Here is a 21,514-nt window from a genome sequence, read left to right as displayed (position 1 = left end):
ATATCGTAATCATTTAATAGTGTTTATTAGGCTCTAAGAAAGAATAAGAAGGGGAAGAAAATGTAAGTATAGATGGGGTGAAGCGGATAGAAAAGGAAATGTAATGTGCAGACTGTAAACACAGTTAAACGTATGCAAAAGGAGCAAACATTTTCTGTAGAAAAATGTACAAAATACTAATCATGGTAAATAGTGTGATTATCATTAATCTGTAAACAAATGTGACAGCTGATATTTTTCAAACTATCATTTAAAAAATACGAAAATTCAGATACAAAGACTTATAAAATATTTTTAGTTACAATTGTAGAGTACAATCAACAGCAAATGAATTAGGAGAAAAAAGATTTTCTCGACGAAAAATGAGTTGGCAATGCTGCGAAGACCGAGGCATTTCTGATAAGATGCTTGAGGAGCCTCAAGCAAAGTTTTCTCAATGCACAACTTCAGTACCAAAGGTCATTTCGATCGGGAACTGTTGGGAGCATGTTGTCTGTCTACCTCTACACAGTTCTCCCCAAATGCCTGTTTAAAAATGATCTGGTGTTCACTTTTTTTTTTTTTTTTTGGGCCAACGTAGTTCTGACATTGCAGTAATGTTACAATATTTTTTTTTATTTTGCTTTGTTTTTACCATGACACATTTATAATTTGTCGCAACTATGAGGATGGATGATAATTACATTAAATTGATAAGGAAACCCTGCAGAGATAGAACTCCATACCGAGACCAGGCCTCGAACTCGGAAGCAAGAGCAGGGAAGTTTAGTCACATCGTTCCAACTCTCGGCCACGAGTTAGCTTATAATTATTTGTAATTGCTAAGGAGTATTTCATTGTATATTCATACCTAATATCTGTTTCTGGACACTTAATTTATGAGTAGTATTAGATCCAAAATGTGTTTGTCGGGGAGAATCTGCTTTTTGTTTGACGGGGCGTTTGGGGGGGCACATCTCGTTCATACCCGAGAAACAATTAGGGTAAAAATTGACATGTGTGAAAGTTTAAGAAATGTGTGAATGACAGGAGATACTACCGAATAGGTGTATTCCTTTTTTTAAAAAATACCGGCCTGGGCATTGTTTTTTGTGTGCTTTTATCATATCATGACTCATCCTCATCGTCCTGATTCTTTCAACCAGAGGTGTTCACCCTCGTGAGGGCAGACCTCACCCTCCGGAAGACTTGTGAGGGTGAGGGCTACTGCGATCTCGGAGGGTGAGGGAGTTTCATTCCAAATGAACACCTCTGCTTTCAACACATCTAGTATCCGCATATGCTACTGAATTTCTACTTACGAAATTTCATCGCCGGTTCTTGTCATACGAAGTGAAATGTGTATTTGTTTCGGAAAACTTACAGGTGTAAATTATTTTCCCAGTAGAGTAATCAGAGTGCTAGGCACGATAATTGTCATTATTATTGTTTATACTGTATAACCAATAGCATAGTTACGTAAGTTTCAATGAATGATGTAACCCCTTATCACCTTACTAATAACCAATATTAACACTCGAATCTAAGTCAATTGAATATACAGCTTGGCAAGGGGGGGGGGGGGGGGCTGGAAATGACAATTTTTCCATTCCATGAATAAGCCTATAGCGTCCCTGGGCTAGTGTGCTGCATAATTTATACATTTAATTGGAGAAATCATTTTAAAAGATCTATATTTTTGTTCCTCAGGTCCCAGGAGCTTAACAAAACTATCCTTAACTAGTAGCCTAAATGTTAACAACCCTGAAACTTTTGGGGCCAAGTGTCCCTCTTTCAGATGCCAGAATTTGAACCCTAAAATAATAATTCTGAATTTACGAATAGTAGCGTGTTGAATGGCAGTGGGTAATTAGAGGTGCTGTGCGTATTATTGCTTTACGAATTCATTTTCGTTCTGAAGAAAGTTGCCACTCTGATACAGACAGAATATTTAGAAAAGTCCTTAATCATTCTGAGTCTGAGTTTTATGCACATATAGGCAAACCGGGACGAGATCTACATTTTAAACTAGAATCCGAATCACTATGTGCCTCCACCGAGAACTCCTTGATTACAATGCGGCGACGATTCCCTTGTGCCATCGTGGAGGTTCTCTTAATCAGTTGCATATGCATAAATTAGTGTAAATTAATTTAAAGTATATTTCATACTACATAGAATTCATTATCACCACAGTCGGGGAAAATAGTTTTAGAGAAAATTGAAAATAGAGGAATATCTATCGCTCTTCTCGTTTTACTATTTCTTATAAAATCAGAAGCATTTCACATCACTGTCACAATCTAGAGGTAGAAAATAACGAAAACAGAAAAAATACCATTCACTTATCATCATCACCCAACAATTTCATGCTGACCAAATCCACACACGAACCTCTTTTGGCATTCGTTTTGCAGAATGGCCTTGGGGATTAAACATCGTCCATTTACTGGTTCAGCTCGAGACAATCCAGCTTATCTTCAATCCTTCACACAACTTCGCTATTTGCTTCTTACAGGTTTGACAGCTTAACAGAACTTCTATCGAACATCGCTCATGGAGTATATTTTACCTATCAGCTCTTAATTAACCTTCTAATTTTCACATATATTTTTTATTTTTATTTAGTGTTGGTTTTCTTCCACTTTTGGGCAATCGCGACGACGAAGATGAGTGAAGATAAAATAAATAGAACATTCAGAAACAACACCAATGCCCAGACCGGTATTTGAACCTAGGATCCCTGACGTAAAATCGTCTAGTGCTACCACTCAGTCAATTGTCACAGAAACTTACACACCTCTTCCTTACATATGTGTTTTGTTTTACCTTCTGCACTTCTCTTATGGTGAATTCTAACCCCTCATTTCAGGTTTATCTCATGTTTATAGCTATTGCTTTGTAGTGAATGATAATCCTATTACGCCATGTGAATCTTACTCCAACAAAAACCCTGTTAGAGGATGGAAACGTTACGTGTGTAATGTTGTTAAAAGTCTGCTTTGGTTATCTTTTTTAGTGTATTGAATGAATATTGCATTTTCATTTCGTGTTGAGACATATTTTCGTCACCTAGATTTTGCATTTTAAATATGTAGGTTCAGTATATATTAGTCATTGTGAATTTGAGTCAATTAAAACATTTTGCGTTGTTGCGAGATTATCTATGAGGCATAATGAATAAGTAGAGAAAATGCAACTTGTATATCAAAATTGCTATGTCCAACTGATCTCCGAAAGTATTGTTAACACGTCACATTTCAAGTATAGTCCATGATTGTATCTAGTATATGAACGAGATGTGTCCCTCCTCTCAAACAATACATGGCTTGTCCCCACCGAACGAATTGTGTCACTTATAAATTAAGTGTCCGAAGCAGGTATTAGTCATGAACAGAACAAAAAATTCTCCTGAGCAATTACAAATTTTATACTCCAATTCATGGCCGGGAGTTATTGACGGTCTCCCCACCTTATCCGCTTTATGTTCAGGGTTCGAGTCCTGGTCTGGCAATCTCTTTTTTTAAGTGTCTCTTTATCAATTTAATCTCATTATCTTCATAGTTTCGATTAATTGTAAAGGTGACATAAACAATGCAAAATAAGAACAAATACAAATAATTGTAAAATGACTACGTCAGAACTACATTTGAAAAATAAAATGCGAGCAGAAGGTTCATCTTCAAACAGGCATTTGGGGAGAATTGTGTAGACAGACAGCATGCTCCCGAAAGTTGCCAATCCACGTGTAGCATGACCTTCGATACTGGAGTTGAGTTGTGCTTTTCAGGAAAGTTTGCTCGACGCTCCTCAAGCGTCTTATCAAGATTGCCTCGGTGTTCGCAGCATTACCAACTCATTTCTCGTCGAGAAAATCTTTTCTCTCCTAATTCATTTGCTGTTGATTGTACATCGAGAATGTTTTATTTTACTGGAAGAAAAATTACTGAAATCATGTATTATAGTTCCATTAACACATTCAACAAACATTTGCATAATAGGTTCATATTATACAGTATGTACATTTACATATAATTTATTTTTTATTTCTTTAATCAAAATTTTCAACTATTTTACAGGGCCGTTTACTAGAACTGGCCTTTCTATAAAAACATATATCTATTTTGAATTAATTCGTGTGGTTGTTACGCACACATTGAAGCTGTAGTTCAAACACAAAATACATAAATACCTTAAGAAAAATATTGTCCATTGTGAGCCACCACTTTCGCCCATCTGTCAGGCAAGTTACGGATTCCGTGGCGAAAGAAGTCCTCATCCTTAGAAGCGATCCAGTCAGAGACCCATTTTCCGATATCTTCTGAAGAAGTGAACTGCTGTCCAATCAAATCGTTATTCATGCAATCGAACAAGTAGTAGTCCGAAGGAGCAACATCTGGTGAATACGGCGGGTGGGGTAAAACTTCCCATCCGGGTCAATCCATATGAAGTCATACAACATGGTTGCTTGACCATTTTTAAAAAAGTTTATTTTTTGTGTGGTGTGAGCCTCATATGTTGACAGTTCAGAACCACTGTTATTTTATTTTTACTATCACCGATTTGAAGATGGCGGGCATTCTTTTAACATGGTGCACGTCATTTTCTCCATTCGTAAGCATCAGCGGCAACTTTTTTATCTCAGCTCTGGTAAGTCCTACGACAATGAGACAAAATCTGTGATGTTAAGCACATTATAAGCTACAATTATATTTCTGTGTAATTTTCTAAATATTATTCCTTCATAATAAATTTTAAGGTCAAAATTGTGTATTTTAATCACTCAAAATGACATTTTCGGACTTTTTTCTGGGGAGGAAGGCAGTTTGTTTGACACTTGAATTTTTTTGTGCAAGTACCTGTGTACCAATAGAGTATGTCAAAATTATTTGAAGCTTGAGACTTTAATATTTCTTTTTCTACAGGGTCATAAACATGTACTTTTTGTTCAAAATTTCCAAGTTCAGGGTTAATTGTCTCTGTTACTGATGCGTACGCATTCATCCCCATAAAATGCCCTCAGTCTCGGATGAATGTCAATTTGTAGCACATTTTCTGCAGTTAGAAACTCGATCATTGCACGCTACTTCAGGCACTCCACCGACATTGCATGGTCACATGCTGCCATTTTCCTTGCAATATTTGAGCACTCCCTGGCGATAGAAGTTTGAAACCTTCAATGGAGAAGCAGGAAAGTCTTATAAGTGCAATGTATGGTTACTCAAAATCCAAAATGCGCTTACAAGGTAACAAAGAAAATAAAAACATAGGAAGCTTTACTTTTCAGCATGCCCTCGTATATATACTTTATTGTAGATCCATTTTAGGATTGAAATGTTGTTCATTGACATTACAAATTATAATTTGCAAAATTTTAACATAAAATGTTAATAAAAAATGAAATTAGCCATACCATATTTAATACAAAATATTGAATTTTTCACGAGTTTTGTATCTCTTAAACCAATTAAATCTCAAACTCAAAATTTTTACTGAAGTTACTTATCATGGAGTACTGTATTGTGTACAAATTTCAGATTTTTAAACAACTGCCCACCAGAGATAATTAACCCTGAACTTGGAATTTTTGAACAAAAAGTACATGTTTATGACCCTGTAGAAAAAGAAATATTAAAGTCTCAAGCTTCAAATAATTTTGACATACTCTATTGGTACACAGGTAATTGCACAGAAAAATTCAAGTGTCAAACAAACTGCCTTCCTCCCCAAAAAAATGTCCGAAAATGTCATTTTGAGCGATTAAAATACACAATTTTGACCTTAAAATTTATTATGAAGGAATAATATTTAGAAAATTACACAGAAATATAATTGTAGCTAATAATGTGCTTAACATCACAGATTTTGCCTCTTTGTCGAAGGACTTACCAGAGCTGAGATAAAAAAGTTGCCGCTGATGCTTACGAATGGAGAAAATGACGCGCGCCATGATAAAAGAATGCCCGCCATCTTCAAATCGGTGATAGTAAAAATAAAATAACAGTGGTTCTGAACTGTCAACATATGAGGCTCACGCCACACAAAAAATAAACTTTTTTAAAAATGGTCAAGCAACCATGTTGTATGACTTCATATGGATTGACCCATCCGACATTTTCTAAATAGGTTTTGACCAGTTTTGCGACATGTGGGCGAGCCTTATCATGTTGAAAAATAAGTTTATCATGTCTGTTCTCCCATTCTGGTCGTTTCCTGGCCAGAGCTTGCTTCAAACACATTAATTGTCGTCGATAACGTTCTCCATTAATAGTTTCACCCGGTTGCAGCAGCTCATAGTACACCACACCTTTCATATCCCACCATATGCGCAGCATAACCTTTGCACAGTGAATATCTCGTTTCGGTTGTGATGGACCTGGTTCACCTGGCTTCACCCAGGCCTTTTTTCGTTTCGGGTTCTCGTAATGGATCCACTTCTCATCGCCAGTAACAATGCGATGCAAAAACCCCTTTCTTTTCTGTCTTTGAAGCAGCAATTCGCAAATGTTTTTCCGTCTTTCAACGTCTCTGTCTTTCAATTCATGTGGAACCCAATGTGACATCTTTTGAATCATTCCCATGGCTTTGAGGCATTTGGAAACTGTTGTTTGATCAACGCCTGATGCTTTTGCAAGTTCTTCCTGCGTTTGACACGAATCCTGATCGAGCAATGCTCTCAATTCTTCGTCTTCAAATTTTTTGGCTGTCCAGGTCGCTCTTGGTCTTCCAGGCCGAAATCACCACTTCTAAACCGTGCAAACCACTTCTGACAGGTTCGCTCAGCTAGCGCATGGTCACCATACACTTCCACCAAAATACGATGACTTTCGGTAGCAATGAAGCAGAACACCCCGCAAAAACACTTTATCTGGCACGAACTGCACCATGTTCAGTTGGCTACAACATGCTGTTGTTGATGCATCAATCAACTGCCCTATACTACAAACGATGCATGCTGACAGGAGTTTTCAACGCATTTGTGGCTACACGGAACTGTGGGATGATACGCTCGTTATGCCATCTCTTGTCCAGGCGCGTGAATTAATTCCTAGACCAAATATATGCATGGTGCCAGAAACCATATCAGCAAATTTAAGCATGTCTTTTTTTTAAATAAGAGATCTGATATTTAAATAAAAAAAATCATAAAGAACGATTTTTTAAAATAAAAATCATGATTTTTATTCACTCTGTACCCAGTGGAGGCACATAGTGGTTCGGATCCCACTTTGAACTATAGACCCACTCCCGATTAGACTATCTATGCTATAAAGGATAAAAAACTTAGGATATTCTGTTTATGAACTTCCATAGGAACATAAAAATGAGCCTCGTCACTGTGAAGGACTTTTGATTCCAGTGGAATCATCACACTGTAATTGTTGTAAACAACCAGTCACAAAATTCAACCCTTCGGGAGTATCCGTGATCAAAATCATGTGGAATGCCATGCGGACTTTTCTCCCTAGAAGTCACTTTGATCTCGATGCGTTATTGACGTGTTAGAGCCATTTAATGCTTTCCTTTCTGATACCTCAAAAAGAAGGATATTGGTGCAATAACTCATTCATAACTTTTACTGGTTAAAGGTACGTCGAAATAACCTTCACCACTCAATTTCTTGTGAAAATCTAGCCTGATTTATCATATCATCCACTTCCCATTTAAAATTTTGAAGTTGAATTGAAGATGGCATGTTTCAAGATGGCGGCCGTTATCGTCATATGTCCTATAACATTTCCCCTCACCCCTATTACAAACCTGCAGTGTTAATTTTACGGAACAGTACATCATTCGACTTTTATTCGGGTGTCTCATACTTTTGGAGCACCCTGTATATTCTTTCGGATCGCGTCCCAACTACAGAACTTTCATTTTTGCTCTGGACCGAGATAGCGCGTGATTGCAGACAGCGAGGCATGGCACAGATGCCGGCATTTTCTGATCTGTAACGTTACGCTTATTTTTACGCACATATCTTTAGAATGCAGGCAAATTGTTTTTTTGGCCATTGTCAACCCGGGAGAAGGGCATGCATTAGGCAAAAAAATATGTCCAGAAGAAAATCAAAATTTAGTGAAGATATGCCGGGAATGTGTGAATGCAGTTGGCCATCACTTTGAACCATCGAATAAAACATAGGTTAGTGTTCGTTATGCAATGTAAATATAATTGCCTCCATTATAAGGATATGTGCGTAAAAATAAGCAGGACGTTACAGATGGAAAATGCCGGCATCTGTGTGTAAGCAACCACGCAAATAGTTGCCGTCTCGCCTTTGGCAGCTACAATGTAGCCAGACCACGCTGAGTGAGAAGATTGCTGACATACAATAATTCTCACCAACGCGGCTGACTCAGTTTGCAGGAACCAAAACAACAAAATTCCGCAGATACCAGGGAAAGAAACAAGGGGGCTCTTATGGAGAGACATTGTATACACTATACATTTTATTTACACTATATGTACATTTTTTTCTGCTCCTCTTTTGAGTACGATGCACATCCGCTCTCTTGGTCTCGCTTAGCTGCGGTGCCCACTGCAAGGACGGTAACCTGGGACGCTGGAACAAGTTGCCTCATATACTTCCGGTACTCGAAACCGTCACACTGGATTTGTCCACAGTCGTAACTTGTACTTCGGGGCACTGCTGCACACGCGTCTGGGCTAATCGCAGGGAAATGTGTCGTTTGAGTGACACTTCGAATGGACACTGTCACACTAGCTCTGTCTCACACGATGACAAACTGGCACTGTCCTTCCGAGCAAATCAAACATGAAGCGGACCCCTGAACCAAACTAATGCACTGCAACGAACTGTCTTGTCCCCAACACTGTCCTATTCGTTATTCTCCACCAAACTGTTGTCCTCTCTCCTCTTGCAGGCCCCCTTTCTTCCCAAAATATCCACATAATGGGCCAATACACTGATTGGCCCTTTCCGTTTGAACTGCCGGACTCATGCAGGCCAAGGTTCAAGAAACTGGTGGCTACCGACATACCCAACCTGATGAACGTCATCTTCGTTAGAAGCGAAATCTACTTTGGCTGAAAAATAGCATACGACTATCGCCTAGCTCGGTAGGTGATGGTGAAAGTTTGGGCCGAGAAAGCCACCACCATTGTTCTGGAAAGGTGGGAGATGACGTGAGAAGATTAACCCTTTTGGAAGGAAGATGTGGAATTTAGGTCTGATCTGGGAGACAAGAATCTGCTTCGTTCCCACGAGAAGTAAAGTTGCCTTGAACGGGGATATATGCATCTTAAAATAAATAATATAAATATGCACATACATATATTTAACATCACTAGTAATAATATAATAGTGTTAATATGTACAGTTACATGTGCTATGCCTCTTTGTCTGCTGTCATGCGCTATATAGGTCCCGACCCAAAATGAATAACTCAAACCGTTAAGACCAATTGCCAATAACTAAACAGATTGTTTACAATTTGGATAATAACAAAATTCCAGACTTTCGAAACTAGGAACCACAAATTTCGAGACAAACTCTAGGGCGATTAGCATACATGACCATACACCTAAAAAGATCACTATACCTTAGCTGAACACACTCAGAATGCCATAAAACAAATGTTTAGAATCTTGGCCTCTCAAGTACATGTAAAAACTAGAAACTAAACTGAGCAGTTACCGACTACTGAATGCAAAGAAGCATCAGGCGTGAATTTTAATGTTCCACTTGGCATTGCCACGTACAGACTTATCATTTAGATAAAATTTCATTTCCTACAAATTTGCAACAATTATAATGTAAACAAATCATAATTAGTGTACAGTTTAGAAATACATTGCTCCAGAAGTAAGAAAAATATAAGATTTCCCGGCCTTTTCCACAGTGTAAAGACTGCGTAATTTCCACATGAACATGCATTATATCGTAGGGAAGCGACGTGAACTTTTGCCGACACCAATGCAGAACAAATTTGAAATATACCGGAAACTAATGTTCTTCTGCAAATGTTTCTCAATGAACACAAGAATAGATCATTAATCTTCGTAATTAATTTTGTAAGTAGGTAACTCAAGTATAAGTTTTCCCATTAGAAGGGAACTGAATATCAATGCGTTTAGCGTATGTGAATTACGAGTTCATAACAAGCAATCAAACAGTAGAATGTAGTATTAAATGATAAGGCTACTTACAGCGATGGATTGGCCCATGTCCACAGAGTGCTGACAAATTTCTTCCATCCACAGTATATAAACTTATTCCTAGTCGCATCTATTGCATTTCACCATTGATATCGAGGGCTGAAGAGAGTTGCCTTGTGCGAATTCTGTTCACGTAGCAAATACGGGAAAGGAGAAAAACAATGGTGGCATTGTTGGATGCCGTTTCCGTGGCAAACTGGCTGCCATCAGCATTAGGTTGGAAAGGGAGTCTTTTTAGTTTTGCTCGCGAGTATTTTTGTGTTTTTGAAAGTATTTTTCACTTCTGAAGTGAAAATGCTACCAGACTTGCAAACCTTAGGGTTTCTCGTCGCCTTGCTGCTCGAGGCAGACCCTTGCCTCGCAGCAATGTTTTTGTTTGTTCCCCTTCTGTGGGAGCAATGCATCAGTAGTACTAGCTTACTGGCTCTAAATGGGGATAGTCGAGGGCGAGACGAAGGACGGCGTAGGTTGACCTTCCACGTGGAAGCGTCCAACCAAGATCTGACCTTCCAAGGGGACCTCCACCATGCACCGATGACACTGTGGACTTTCACATCGACGTGCATCGTGGGGGACACCTTCCTCCGCCTCTTAGGCTTTGCTACCACGCCAGTCTTAACTTATTTTGACGTTCATCTGGCCGACGGATTGATACCAAATGTCAGCATCGTGGTTAACAGGCTCTCTAGAGAAGTTGCGGAGGCTGCCTATTTCGCTGATGATCCTCTTTCTTCCCACGGCTTGGTTCTCGCATCCAGCAACCATCCTTCTTCTCCCAGATCGATCGCTATATCAGGAAGGAGAGTATCCAGTTTGGTGTTTTCTGACAGCACGTATTCAATGTTCGAACTGATAGTAAGAAGTGTGCGTGTTGTTCTCGTAAGATGCTCGCCAACTTCTCCCACCATGTCAGAGGCAGTGACTGCCGGCTGTTCCCGAGACTTGCAAGATGAGAGAGAAATAGGAATACGATCGATAGAAGAAGCTTTACCTCAGGAAGTTGAAGACCCTCGTGTTTTCACACTAGCTAACTTCGCTCCATTTGCTCATCGAAACAAACCGAAAGATGACAAAAAGAAGCGTGAAGAAGACTTGATAGCAGGTGATATTGTTGAGAGAAGAGTGGCAGCTTCAAACGTGTGCGTGAAACCAGAGAAAGAAGAGTGCAAGGACAGAATGAAAAGAGATGGCCCCTTAATTGGAAATGATGCTTCTTCATCTTCGTCTTCCGAAAGCTCCCTCGAGAGTGATTCAAGTGATTGGGAAAGAACCTTCGAAATCGCAGCAGCAGAAACGAAGGAAGGGCTTATGAGGAAGTGGCAAGACTTCATCGCTTTGTACAAGAAAGATGCCACAGAAATGGAACTGATGCCTACTTTATTTGCGAAATGTATAAAGAGACTCAGCCAGTTGGAAAGAAACTTCGTATTTCTATACGAAAACTTGATTCTCACTAAACAATTTCAAATGCGAAGCATGGTTGCTGAGAAAGGTTCGAGTGTGGTTCCAAATGTATCCCAAGCTATGAGGGACATTGAAGTAAAGCTGAATGAGAAATGGAAGAACGCTTGCACCGAGTACGGAATGTTCACTCGCCGAATAGGAGTGCAAAACTTGAAGGAAAGAAATGCTGAAGACGAGAAGAAGCGGAAGAACGAGATGAAGATGGAACAGAAGCGCCAAAAAATGTATGAGAAACTTGATGCTTTGTTCCAGCGCCTCTGCTCGAAAGCAACACATAAGTTGACGAAACAGCTGCAAAACGACTACAATGACTATCGCAAGCATGTGGAAACCTTGATCCTAGACGTCCACTTGGACACAGCTGTTATGAAGAAACTCTTGAAGTCAAGAGCCAGAACAATGGATAAGTTCACATTGCGTCTAGAGCAGCTGCGAGCAGAGTTGAAGACCATGGACGACACCCAAAAATGTGGTATATATTCTTGTTATATACGTAAAGAAATAGATGATATGGTGGTAAAGCACCGTGATCAGTACGTGAACGATTTGAAGAGCATTACAGCGACCATCACGTCGTTCAAAGACAAACAGACATTGCGTGATGGTAAAGTAAATGCCAAAGCAGAGAAGAGTCATTGTTTTATGAGTAAAACCCTGAAGGAGAACGCTCACAGGTCGAGAAGGAACCTACCCAGATTCTTCCAGAATTGCGTTCCAGTGTACCTTCCAGATCTCCAAGAGAGAGTCAAGGATCAAGAAGTGCTGGACGCCATCAACCAGGCCCTCGACTCCATCCTGAGAAGCTGCCAGAGAAACCTGGAAGATGTGCTGAAGGATTTGCAGGTGGAGTTGGGTTCAGGGTGCATGGACTGGGAGGATGGTTATGTGGAGAAGAGACTCCGAGAAACTCGACGAGAGAACGGGCAGCATTACCTGACGAAACTTGCTGAGTTGAAGAAGATGGTGAAGGATTACGAAGAACTGCAGGAGTCAAGTGCTGCCGGTGCTTCCCTTAGTTGTTGTCCTTTCTTGAAACCTCTTCGCCGCTGTTTCCACAGCTACTTCTGCAACGTATAAACATTACAGTACGAGGTGTGCAGAAAAGTAGAAACGTTTCAGTGACGGTGTATAAAAAGATAATTTTATCCAAAAAAATTCATTGTGGCTTCAGCCAAGACTGCGATGCAAGGATATTTACTGAGCACTCGCACTCTTCGTAGATTCAATTAGGAATATTTATCCTATATAGTGAAGTTAAATATTTTCAGATATTTCGGAAAGCTTACTTCAAAAGCATTTCAATTACATTATCACAAATTTTTAATGTCAATATTTAATCTGAGTAGTAGTAGTAGTACAAGCTGTATTTAATCTTGGTTCGAATTAAATGTTCATGCATTGAAATTAATAGTTTTAATCGTTTGCTTTGAGGTAGATTCACACAATCTTAGGGAAAATAGCACGTTAGATATCAAGCATAAAAACAACAAGTACATTCTTTTTCTTATCAACACTTTTTAGTTGCCCCGCATCTCCACGACGTATCATTCGACTGAATGATGGGATAAAACCAACCACTCCCAATAGATTAACCCTTTAAGTACCACACTTTTTCTTTTGATTTTATTGACTGAAATTCTGATTGGATATGATAAGGGGGCTGTTTTAAAGTGATCACGCAGCAATAAAAAATGTACCTGTTACGAGCTTCATATAAATAACTGTCCTAAAAATAGGACGCTGGTACAAAAGGGTATCATACTCAACATATGCACCTTTCTGACAGAACCTAAGATGATATAAGAAGTTTCAAAGCTTGATTTAAATTTGTATTACTACTTCTCTGTTTATTGATTATTACATTTGATACACACGATACACATACATTTTCAAATAATAAGAAAAGGAAACAAATCATATATGGAACTCTGGTTGCTTGTTTGTGTGTGGTAAGGTGTGAAACAATCTGCACAATGTTACCTGACATTTCTCACAAAATGTTAAGGGTTTAGATTTGCAGTTCAGTCCTTGGCACCTTCTTTGTTTATCTCTTCGCAAAACATAATGTCCAATGCTTGGCATGGCCTTTCTCACAATATCTACACATAAATCATCAACTTCACTCCAAAAGTGCTTCTCACTGGGCACCTTGTGATAGCCTGATAGTAACAGAATCCCTAAGAATCGCTTTAACTCATCAACTGATAGAGAAAACTGCAATTCGTTTCTTTATTTCTGTTGCATACTTCACACACTGTGTAGTAATCAAATTCAAAACATCGCAATCGAAAAACATTTCAAAAACTTGAAGCGGACATTTGCCTGCCAATGTAGTTTCCATATCGGCTGCCTGTGATTCTGCGCAAAGACCTTCAACTTGCAATTTGGTTTACACTGGGTCACATTTCCTCCAATTTACATCACATGTTGATAGCTGCCTCTTCTTCACTCCCCCTCGTAACTTTCTACTTTTGCTGCAACCAGGTGTAGAGATTTCTTCAGATTCTTCCACATTCAAAGAAGAAGACTCCGTGTTTTCTCCACATAATTTATTTGATCATCTTCAAAAATATCTTCGTCGCTGATCATGTCATTATCGGGAGGCAGAACCACCACACTCAGTTCTGCAGAGTTGTCAGCTACGGCTGGATCAAGGAGAATATCCTTTATTTCACTTGCTGTAAGCCCCTTCCTAAACATGTCGACAAAGGTAAGATGACGGATAACGGGCACTGTAACATGTAAGCTGTTACCTCTTAACATGCAAAAATCACAATGGCTTTGCATACGCAGCTACTCGTTTGTCTTCTGTTGCAACGAAGCTAGAGACATCTGTGAGGAAAAAGATGAAATTCATACCTTTAAGTTCCAGCATCCTATAAATAGGACAGCAAACTTCATTACCATTCCACATGGACAAAAACCTCGTGGGTTTGAGATATTCTTCATGAAAATCGTATGGAGACCCTTTCAAAGTTATGTATAGCATTTTTACACGCCCACTGCATATTGTTTGCAAACTAGATGAATGAAACTGATAGCATGACATAGTACTAAATATTGCTTTAATTAACTGTACTTTTACTTATGCTGTTCTCAACCCAAATTGTTATCTTTATTTATGAACATAGTTATTAATATGCATTATTGTATAATAAAACAATTGCTTGTTCATAAACTTAGTTTTACATTTAATAAAAATTAAGAAATCAACTGTCCTATTTATAGGATGCTGGTACATAATAGGTTAATGGAAAATGTATCTATTCACCATTCATCCTCACTAATGATGAGACCACTTGTCCTCATGACACGTTGGATGCTTGACTTCGAAAGGTAAAAATGAAATACAATACCTAGTTATACAACTAGGAATGGCAAATAGTCACTCGTTCGATTTTGTGAACCTTTGAACCTAAATCACGCATGTTATGATTAGGATAGTTACCTGTCTACACTTACAACAATGATCATGAATTTAGTAACGTAGAGTAATATAAAACTGAGCTCTCTCTAGGCTTCATGGGTAGTTCACCTAACTCAGGCAGATTGGTCTCCTTTCCAAAGAGCTGTTGCCTGTCCCTAATCAAAGCCAACAAAAGTGAGTCCCTTGCCAGTCTGCCCGTTCCCCTAAACCCCTGTCCTTGGAGTTTCCTCCACGCTGACACGTGAGTTTTCCTTCCTAGTACTCGTATTCTCCACAGCTTGCTGCTTGTCAACCTTTTGTCAACCTTGCATCCTCAATACATCAGGAAGTTTGCTCGATACACGACAGTGCATATTTCACATAAGTGAGAGGAATGGACAGCTGGTAACTAACAAGTGAATGATCTGGTCAGTTCGAAGCCTCTAGAGAAACTTTTGAATGAAATAAAGTATAATCCTAAGGATTGATACGGTATTCCACTCCAATTATATGCACAAATTTGCCTATAGTTTTGCTTCAAAGCAATACAAGAATTTCATCAAAATATTGAAATACGTGTGTCCTGCACTATGGATTTTGAGCTCAGGCAATGGGGCTCACACAGGTTCGTGTCTCTTGGGGCGAAAACATAACAAGTTTTCAACTGTGTATGGGACCAATGGCCACCCACCGTCGTGAGGAATTTGGGGAGCTACGAGTGACTAGCATAACCTGATGATGGAGACTTGCAACGACGACTGGGGGTTTTGTCATGCTGACCACACGTCACCCCCTTACCGGTTGGATAGGGTTACCAGACATCCAGTTTTTCCCGGACATGTCCTACATTTTAGCCTTACGTCCGGCATCTGGGAGGAATTTGAAAAATATCATAAGTGTCCTACAATTTAAGCATCACATAATATTAATTAGGAAAATATGTAACAAGGAAAAATCATGCAAGTTACAAGTCAAGTACTGCACTTCCAAACTCAATAGCGAAATTTATTTTGATTCAGTCATTCAGCAGTTGTATGTATATCTTGGTGTAGCTTGGAAAAGTTCTTGGAAACCAGGACGAAAGGTTGCAGATAAAATAAATTAAGAACCACTAAAAATAACTGTTAGATTATTTTGGATCTACAAAAGGTGGTTATGGAAACCTTTAAGAAGAACATAAATATTCAATCATTGCCCAAAAAGATTGAATGATTAATTTTTTTTAAGTCCACTTTATGCACAGTAAGGCTAATCGGGACTGGACGTACAGTTTAAAGTGCTATCCGAACCACTTGTGCCTCCACCGGGTATCGAACCCGGGACCCCTTGATTACAAGGCAACAACGCTACCATTGCATCATCGGGGAGGCCCCATTGCCCAAAAAGAAAATAAATGTTTGTCCTGCTAGAAAAAAAATGGGAAAACTGAAGCAATTAATGAACAAATTTTTGGGACCACTTACTGCTGATGTCACTGTTCAATGCCCGAGTGGAATTTTTTGCTTTATTGTGTATACTGTTTCAATATTTTGATTGTAAAGCAGGGATATAGAGAGCAAAGTTATTCAGGATGTTTGTTAAGTCAAGAAAGTCATGGAAATCAAGAAAAAGCAAAGAAATCGAGACGTAGCTCAAGGCAATAGATTATTCTTGTGGTCAAGAATTTTTGTTATCACAATGACTGATTGGTTGATTTAGTTGATTTTTACTTCACTTTTCTGTCCCTTTGGCTATTCGCGAAGATGAGGATGAATGATGGTAAGATAAGATGGATGAAGGGACAGTCACAAACATACAGGGACAACCGACACAAAGCCCCACATAATATTATATTGGTTGTCCAGACAGCAGAGCCTTGCTAGACTCCCAAATACAGTCCAGGATACATTAATAGATAAAGCAGGTTTAATTATTTCTTAAATACAGTTTCAGTTGTCATCTTAACTGGTCCTTTGGTAGGGATTTTTCATTAAATAATATTAATTTTCTTTATTTCTAATTTCCAACTTTTACCTAAGTCGGGGTCGATTAAATAAACGTTAAAAAAACGAAACAAAAGGTCAAGAATTCTGGATTTGTTCTTTTGGTAGAAACCCTGTAATTGAACTAAAAACTACTCAAGATGAAACTCTGGAACCACTTCAAATTATCGTAATGGCTGAATATTTCTTTGCCATTACAGGTCATAATGCAAATATTGAGAGATTATTTTTGTTACCATCAGCACAACAGACTCATGAGAGAAATGATTTTTTTTTTTTCGTAAAGTCTGTAAAATGTTTTGGTACTGGTCCCTATAATTTCAAAGAGTTTCACTGCCCACTCTAACATAAATATATTTTGACTAAACCTGAAATTTTGAGAAAAAGGTTCCTCAGAGAAGTACCACTTAAATCATGTAGTAAGAGGTGCATTGTTTTAGTGTGATTGAAAGTTTTGAAATTTTGCATTTAAAAATTCGTTAACAATTCATTTTTTTAAACTGAAAACTGTAGTTTTTAAATTACTTTCTAACGTGTTCTATAGAAATACATATTATTTATTGAGAATGTTTTGTGTCCTACATTTTGACTTAATGTCCTACATTTTGGGACAGCATGTCCCACATTTCCCTTATAGTGATCTGGTAACCCTATTGTTGGATGATCTCTCACCTCTGTTGACGCTGGCAGTCAGTAGGTAGGCCTTGGCCCGCAAGGGCTGTTGTGTCACGTCGTGTTATTGAAATACATGTTATGTAATTATGAAAATACATTTCTTCACACAAAACGTGTACAAAATAATAATAATGGTAAAAATGCATGATTTCCAGGATAATTAGATTCCACAAAAGTTTAGCATAGATTTTTTGTGGACCTTGTGAAACACGAAAGGGCTGAAAAATTTCCATCTGCTATCGGTAAATAAATTCCAACCGATACTTTCTGATACCATTGGCATCAGCCAATAGTGTCGATATCGGCACAGCCCTAGTTAAATCAGTACTTTCATCAATATTAGTAAAACAAAAATTATCCTATCACTGTAGTGAAAGAATACTCTACTTTTACTAATACTAACAAGTGTTGTTACTATATTGTATCCTATCTTTTTATTATTATTATTATTATTATATGATCTACTGACAGTCCTTGACTTTGTAATAAGTGTAATTAAGACTTCCTTTACAATTTCAGAGCTATTCGTGGTGCTACCAAATCGGAAAGGAAATTTTTCCGCAAGATGGAAAGGCTTAAATTTCAACGTCTGAATGGAGCTGGGTAAGTATTCTAACATATTTTCCCCTACTACTATGTTATCCATTTCTATCACTTGTGAACATTTTGTAATTTTTTCCTAGGGCCGAACTAATAGTGTGACCGTTTTCCAAATTCTCATCAGTAGAGATGCTAAAAATTATTAACAGTTAAAAGTTTTTCAAAATATTAATTAATATTAATATATATAGTTATTCCACTCCAATTACATGCATAAATTTGCCAGAGTTTGGTTCAATAATTAAAAATAGCTGTCATTTAATCACAAAATCATTTTTTCAACGCAATGCTGGTGGAAAATGAATTGAGATCTCAAATTTTGCACAGGGTAATAAGACACTGTGAAAGTGTTATCAACAGAAATTTGATGAGGGATACAGACGACCGGATCACAAACATTTTGCTGCACAGCAATCTATGACTTGGCCTCATAATAGCGTACAAGACATTGAGCTTTCTCCTACACTGACGCCATTTTCAGTTCTGGTGATTGCAGCACTTCCTATTCCAACTCAGTCTCTACGTCGAGCAAAGGGAGAAAACTATCTTTCTTTTGCCACAAGCCATGCGGCTGTAACTGTAAAAGTTTAATTGTAATGAATAGGGCTAGGATTGTGATGCAAATGCATATTTTTTTTTTTGGTAAGGCAGAAACGTTGCATAAGTAGATAAAAACGTGTTTTACACGTAACTGAATAAATTGGGATGCCTTTGTTAGGGCATTTTTTTCATTTTTTTACCCTTTTTGGAGTAAAGGTCATTTTTTAAACTTTTTTAAACCGTTTCTCATTTTTCGGCCTTGTAAAAGTCATATTATGCATTTTTCTACATTTTGGTTAAAGAAAGGGGCATTTTACATGCAAATGTAATCCTTTGAAGGAGAGAGGTTCCCCGACTCTCGTCTCATTGCCTTCAGTGCAGTTCTGAACGACTGTGTTTGAAGAAACGAAGAAATTCTGTGCAGTATTGTTGATACACGCTGTTGTGTAACAATTCAGCTCAAATAATGTGATTTCCCCCTCTATCAGTAAATACATTGTCACCGAACGGATTATTGTTCAAAAACAAGGGGTACAAAGTTTTGTGCTCTGTATCGGACATTTTGTCAGGGAAACAATTTGCACTTCATGGAATTGAAAGTGACTTAACAGTGATGATGTGATATTGTTCATTTCAAGTCAAGTTCATTTTAAATGGAGAGAAGTTTTTCCATGTACAAGGCTCTCTTGTCCAGCAACCGACAATCATTAATTTTTGAAAATTTGCATATTATTTTCATTGTGTACTGCAACTCTGTACTTAAAGTGTAAAAGATGACAAAAAGTTAACTTTCTTACTTGTGGTACCATACACAATGAACATGTGATAGATACTGTAACGTTAATTTGTAATTTGAATTTCTCGTGGTAGTTTATAAATTTGTTCTACAAATCTTTCAGAATTTTTAGGTCATTTTTCTAAGTTTATAGGTCATAAATGTATTTTTTAAAGGTCATTGTTTGGCAAGTTTAAGGTAATCAAAATCCTAGCCCTAGTAATGAACCTTTGTGATGTTGGGAAAGTCTTGTTGGCCATCCTGTATTTATTTCAGAACAGTGAACACGTGACAGCATACAATCTCTGATATTCATGCGAGACATTCAGCAGCTTCTTGGTTCAACAATAATAATATAATTACCGTTGGTTAAGGAAAAAGAAATGTATATCTTCATTCCAAAGTATATAAGGCTATATCATCGTATACAATTATTACAGGGTGATACAAAAGTCAGGTTACAAGGAAAACAATTCCATGCATTCAAACATACACATGATTGATATGTAACGATTACCGTTACAACACATATACAATATGCTCACTATTTGTTTGAATTCATGCTTCAATTTGAATCTCCCAGTTGTATAAGTTGTCTGCTAGTGATTTGAGAGATCCTTTCTTTCAGATCGTCCAGGCTCTTAATTTTCTTAGCGTACACAATGGTCTTTCTGTGACCTCACAAGTAAAAATGTAGAAGTATTAGGTTTGGTGGCCATGCTGGCCATTCAACAATATCGCCTATGTAACCAGTTTTTTGCCTCACCCTTTGTCTTTTACAGAAAGAGGTACTTTATTCACCTATCCTACCTATCGATAGGAACATTAATTTTTGAATGTTACTTTTTTTTAAAAAAAAAATTGTGATTTTTTTGGTACGTACTTTTCAGTGTTACCTTCCCACTTTTGATGCCAAATACTCATATATCTAAAATTTACCTTGAATATGCTATTAAACTAGTACTGTACGTTTCGGTGACATGGCCTACGCAGTCATGTGACATGTGACTTGATGTTCTAACAGAACTTCGCCATTTTGCTCAGTTATGTAACATTCAAATGGAAGGGGAAGTTTGTTGGAGACATTCATTTACACATTTCATTTCTCTCTCTCTATCCCTCTATCTCTATCTATCTATCTCTCTCGTGTGTATGGTCGGTAGGGTATGTGACTGGTATGTGGGAACCTTGGTTCGATTCCCCGGGGTGGGTGATCGAAGGTTGGAATTTTCCCACACTTGTCCCCACATAAAAAGGCTCTGGGCACCCAATGGGTACTTTGGTGCAACCTGGGGTGGTTAAAAGCAGCTGAAGCATGGTGCTGATCACACCACCTCCAAAATTGCTGAGATCGATAATATTTGGAGCCTTATCCCCGCATCCTCTAAATGTGCCTGATTGGCGTGGTGCTGTGTGAGTGGGGCTTTACCTTAGACATGCAGACGAGAGTTACTTGGTGATAAAATTTTTGAAAACAAGCATAAATGTGTTAAATATATTAAATGTGTTTAATTTATTTATATTATTTTTTAAGCCTAAAACACAAAAGTGTTCGGTTTTTACAGTACTTCAGGTGTTTTGAGCACAAAATGTGTTGAAATTAGAGGAAAAAGCCACTATTTTGCATCATTTTGTGTATTTGAATGCATTTCACTACACACACACACACACACACACAAAGACTTTTTTCAACAATTAACATTTTTTGGTGTTACTCTATTTGTGAATAATTTAGGTATTGATTTCAGTGACTCACCATTCCGAAAAGACTGCTGTCTGACACACCCAATTTATTTCTGTGTGTATTGTGGTATCGAGTCACCAAAATGAATAGGCATAATTTATAGTCTATTCTATAAACTAAAGAAGGACTAAAATTAAATGGTGTGACTCAGTTGTTAGCATATGCAGATG

General features: G+C 38.0%; 1 protein-coding gene across 2 annotated transcripts in view; it reads left to right on the top strand.

Annotated features, from left to right (window-relative positions):
• The window catches only part of LOC145996867 (uncharacterized), a 135,030-nt gene that overhangs the window by 49,755 nt on the left and 63,761 nt on the right, over window positions 1-21,514 (top strand). For both annotated transcript variants that reach the window (XM_083133413.1, XM_083133412.1), the window contains exon 5: window positions 18,205-18,288. In XM_083133413.1, the coding sequence (XP_082989539.1) occupies window positions 18,205-18,288 (84 nt within the window). The remainder of the gene's footprint in view (window positions 1-18,204; window positions 18,289-21,514) is intronic.

The sequence above is a fragment of the Lepisma saccharinum genome, chromosome 13 (assembly GCF_977018435.1).
Source record: "Lepisma saccharinum chromosome 13, izLepSacc3.1, whole genome shotgun sequence".
Taxonomy (NCBI): Eukaryota; Metazoa; Arthropoda; class Insecta; order Zygentoma; family Lepismatidae; genus Lepisma; species Lepisma saccharinum.
Note: the sequence above shows the minus strand (reverse complement) of the source record. Positions and strands in the feature narration are given on the sequence as shown.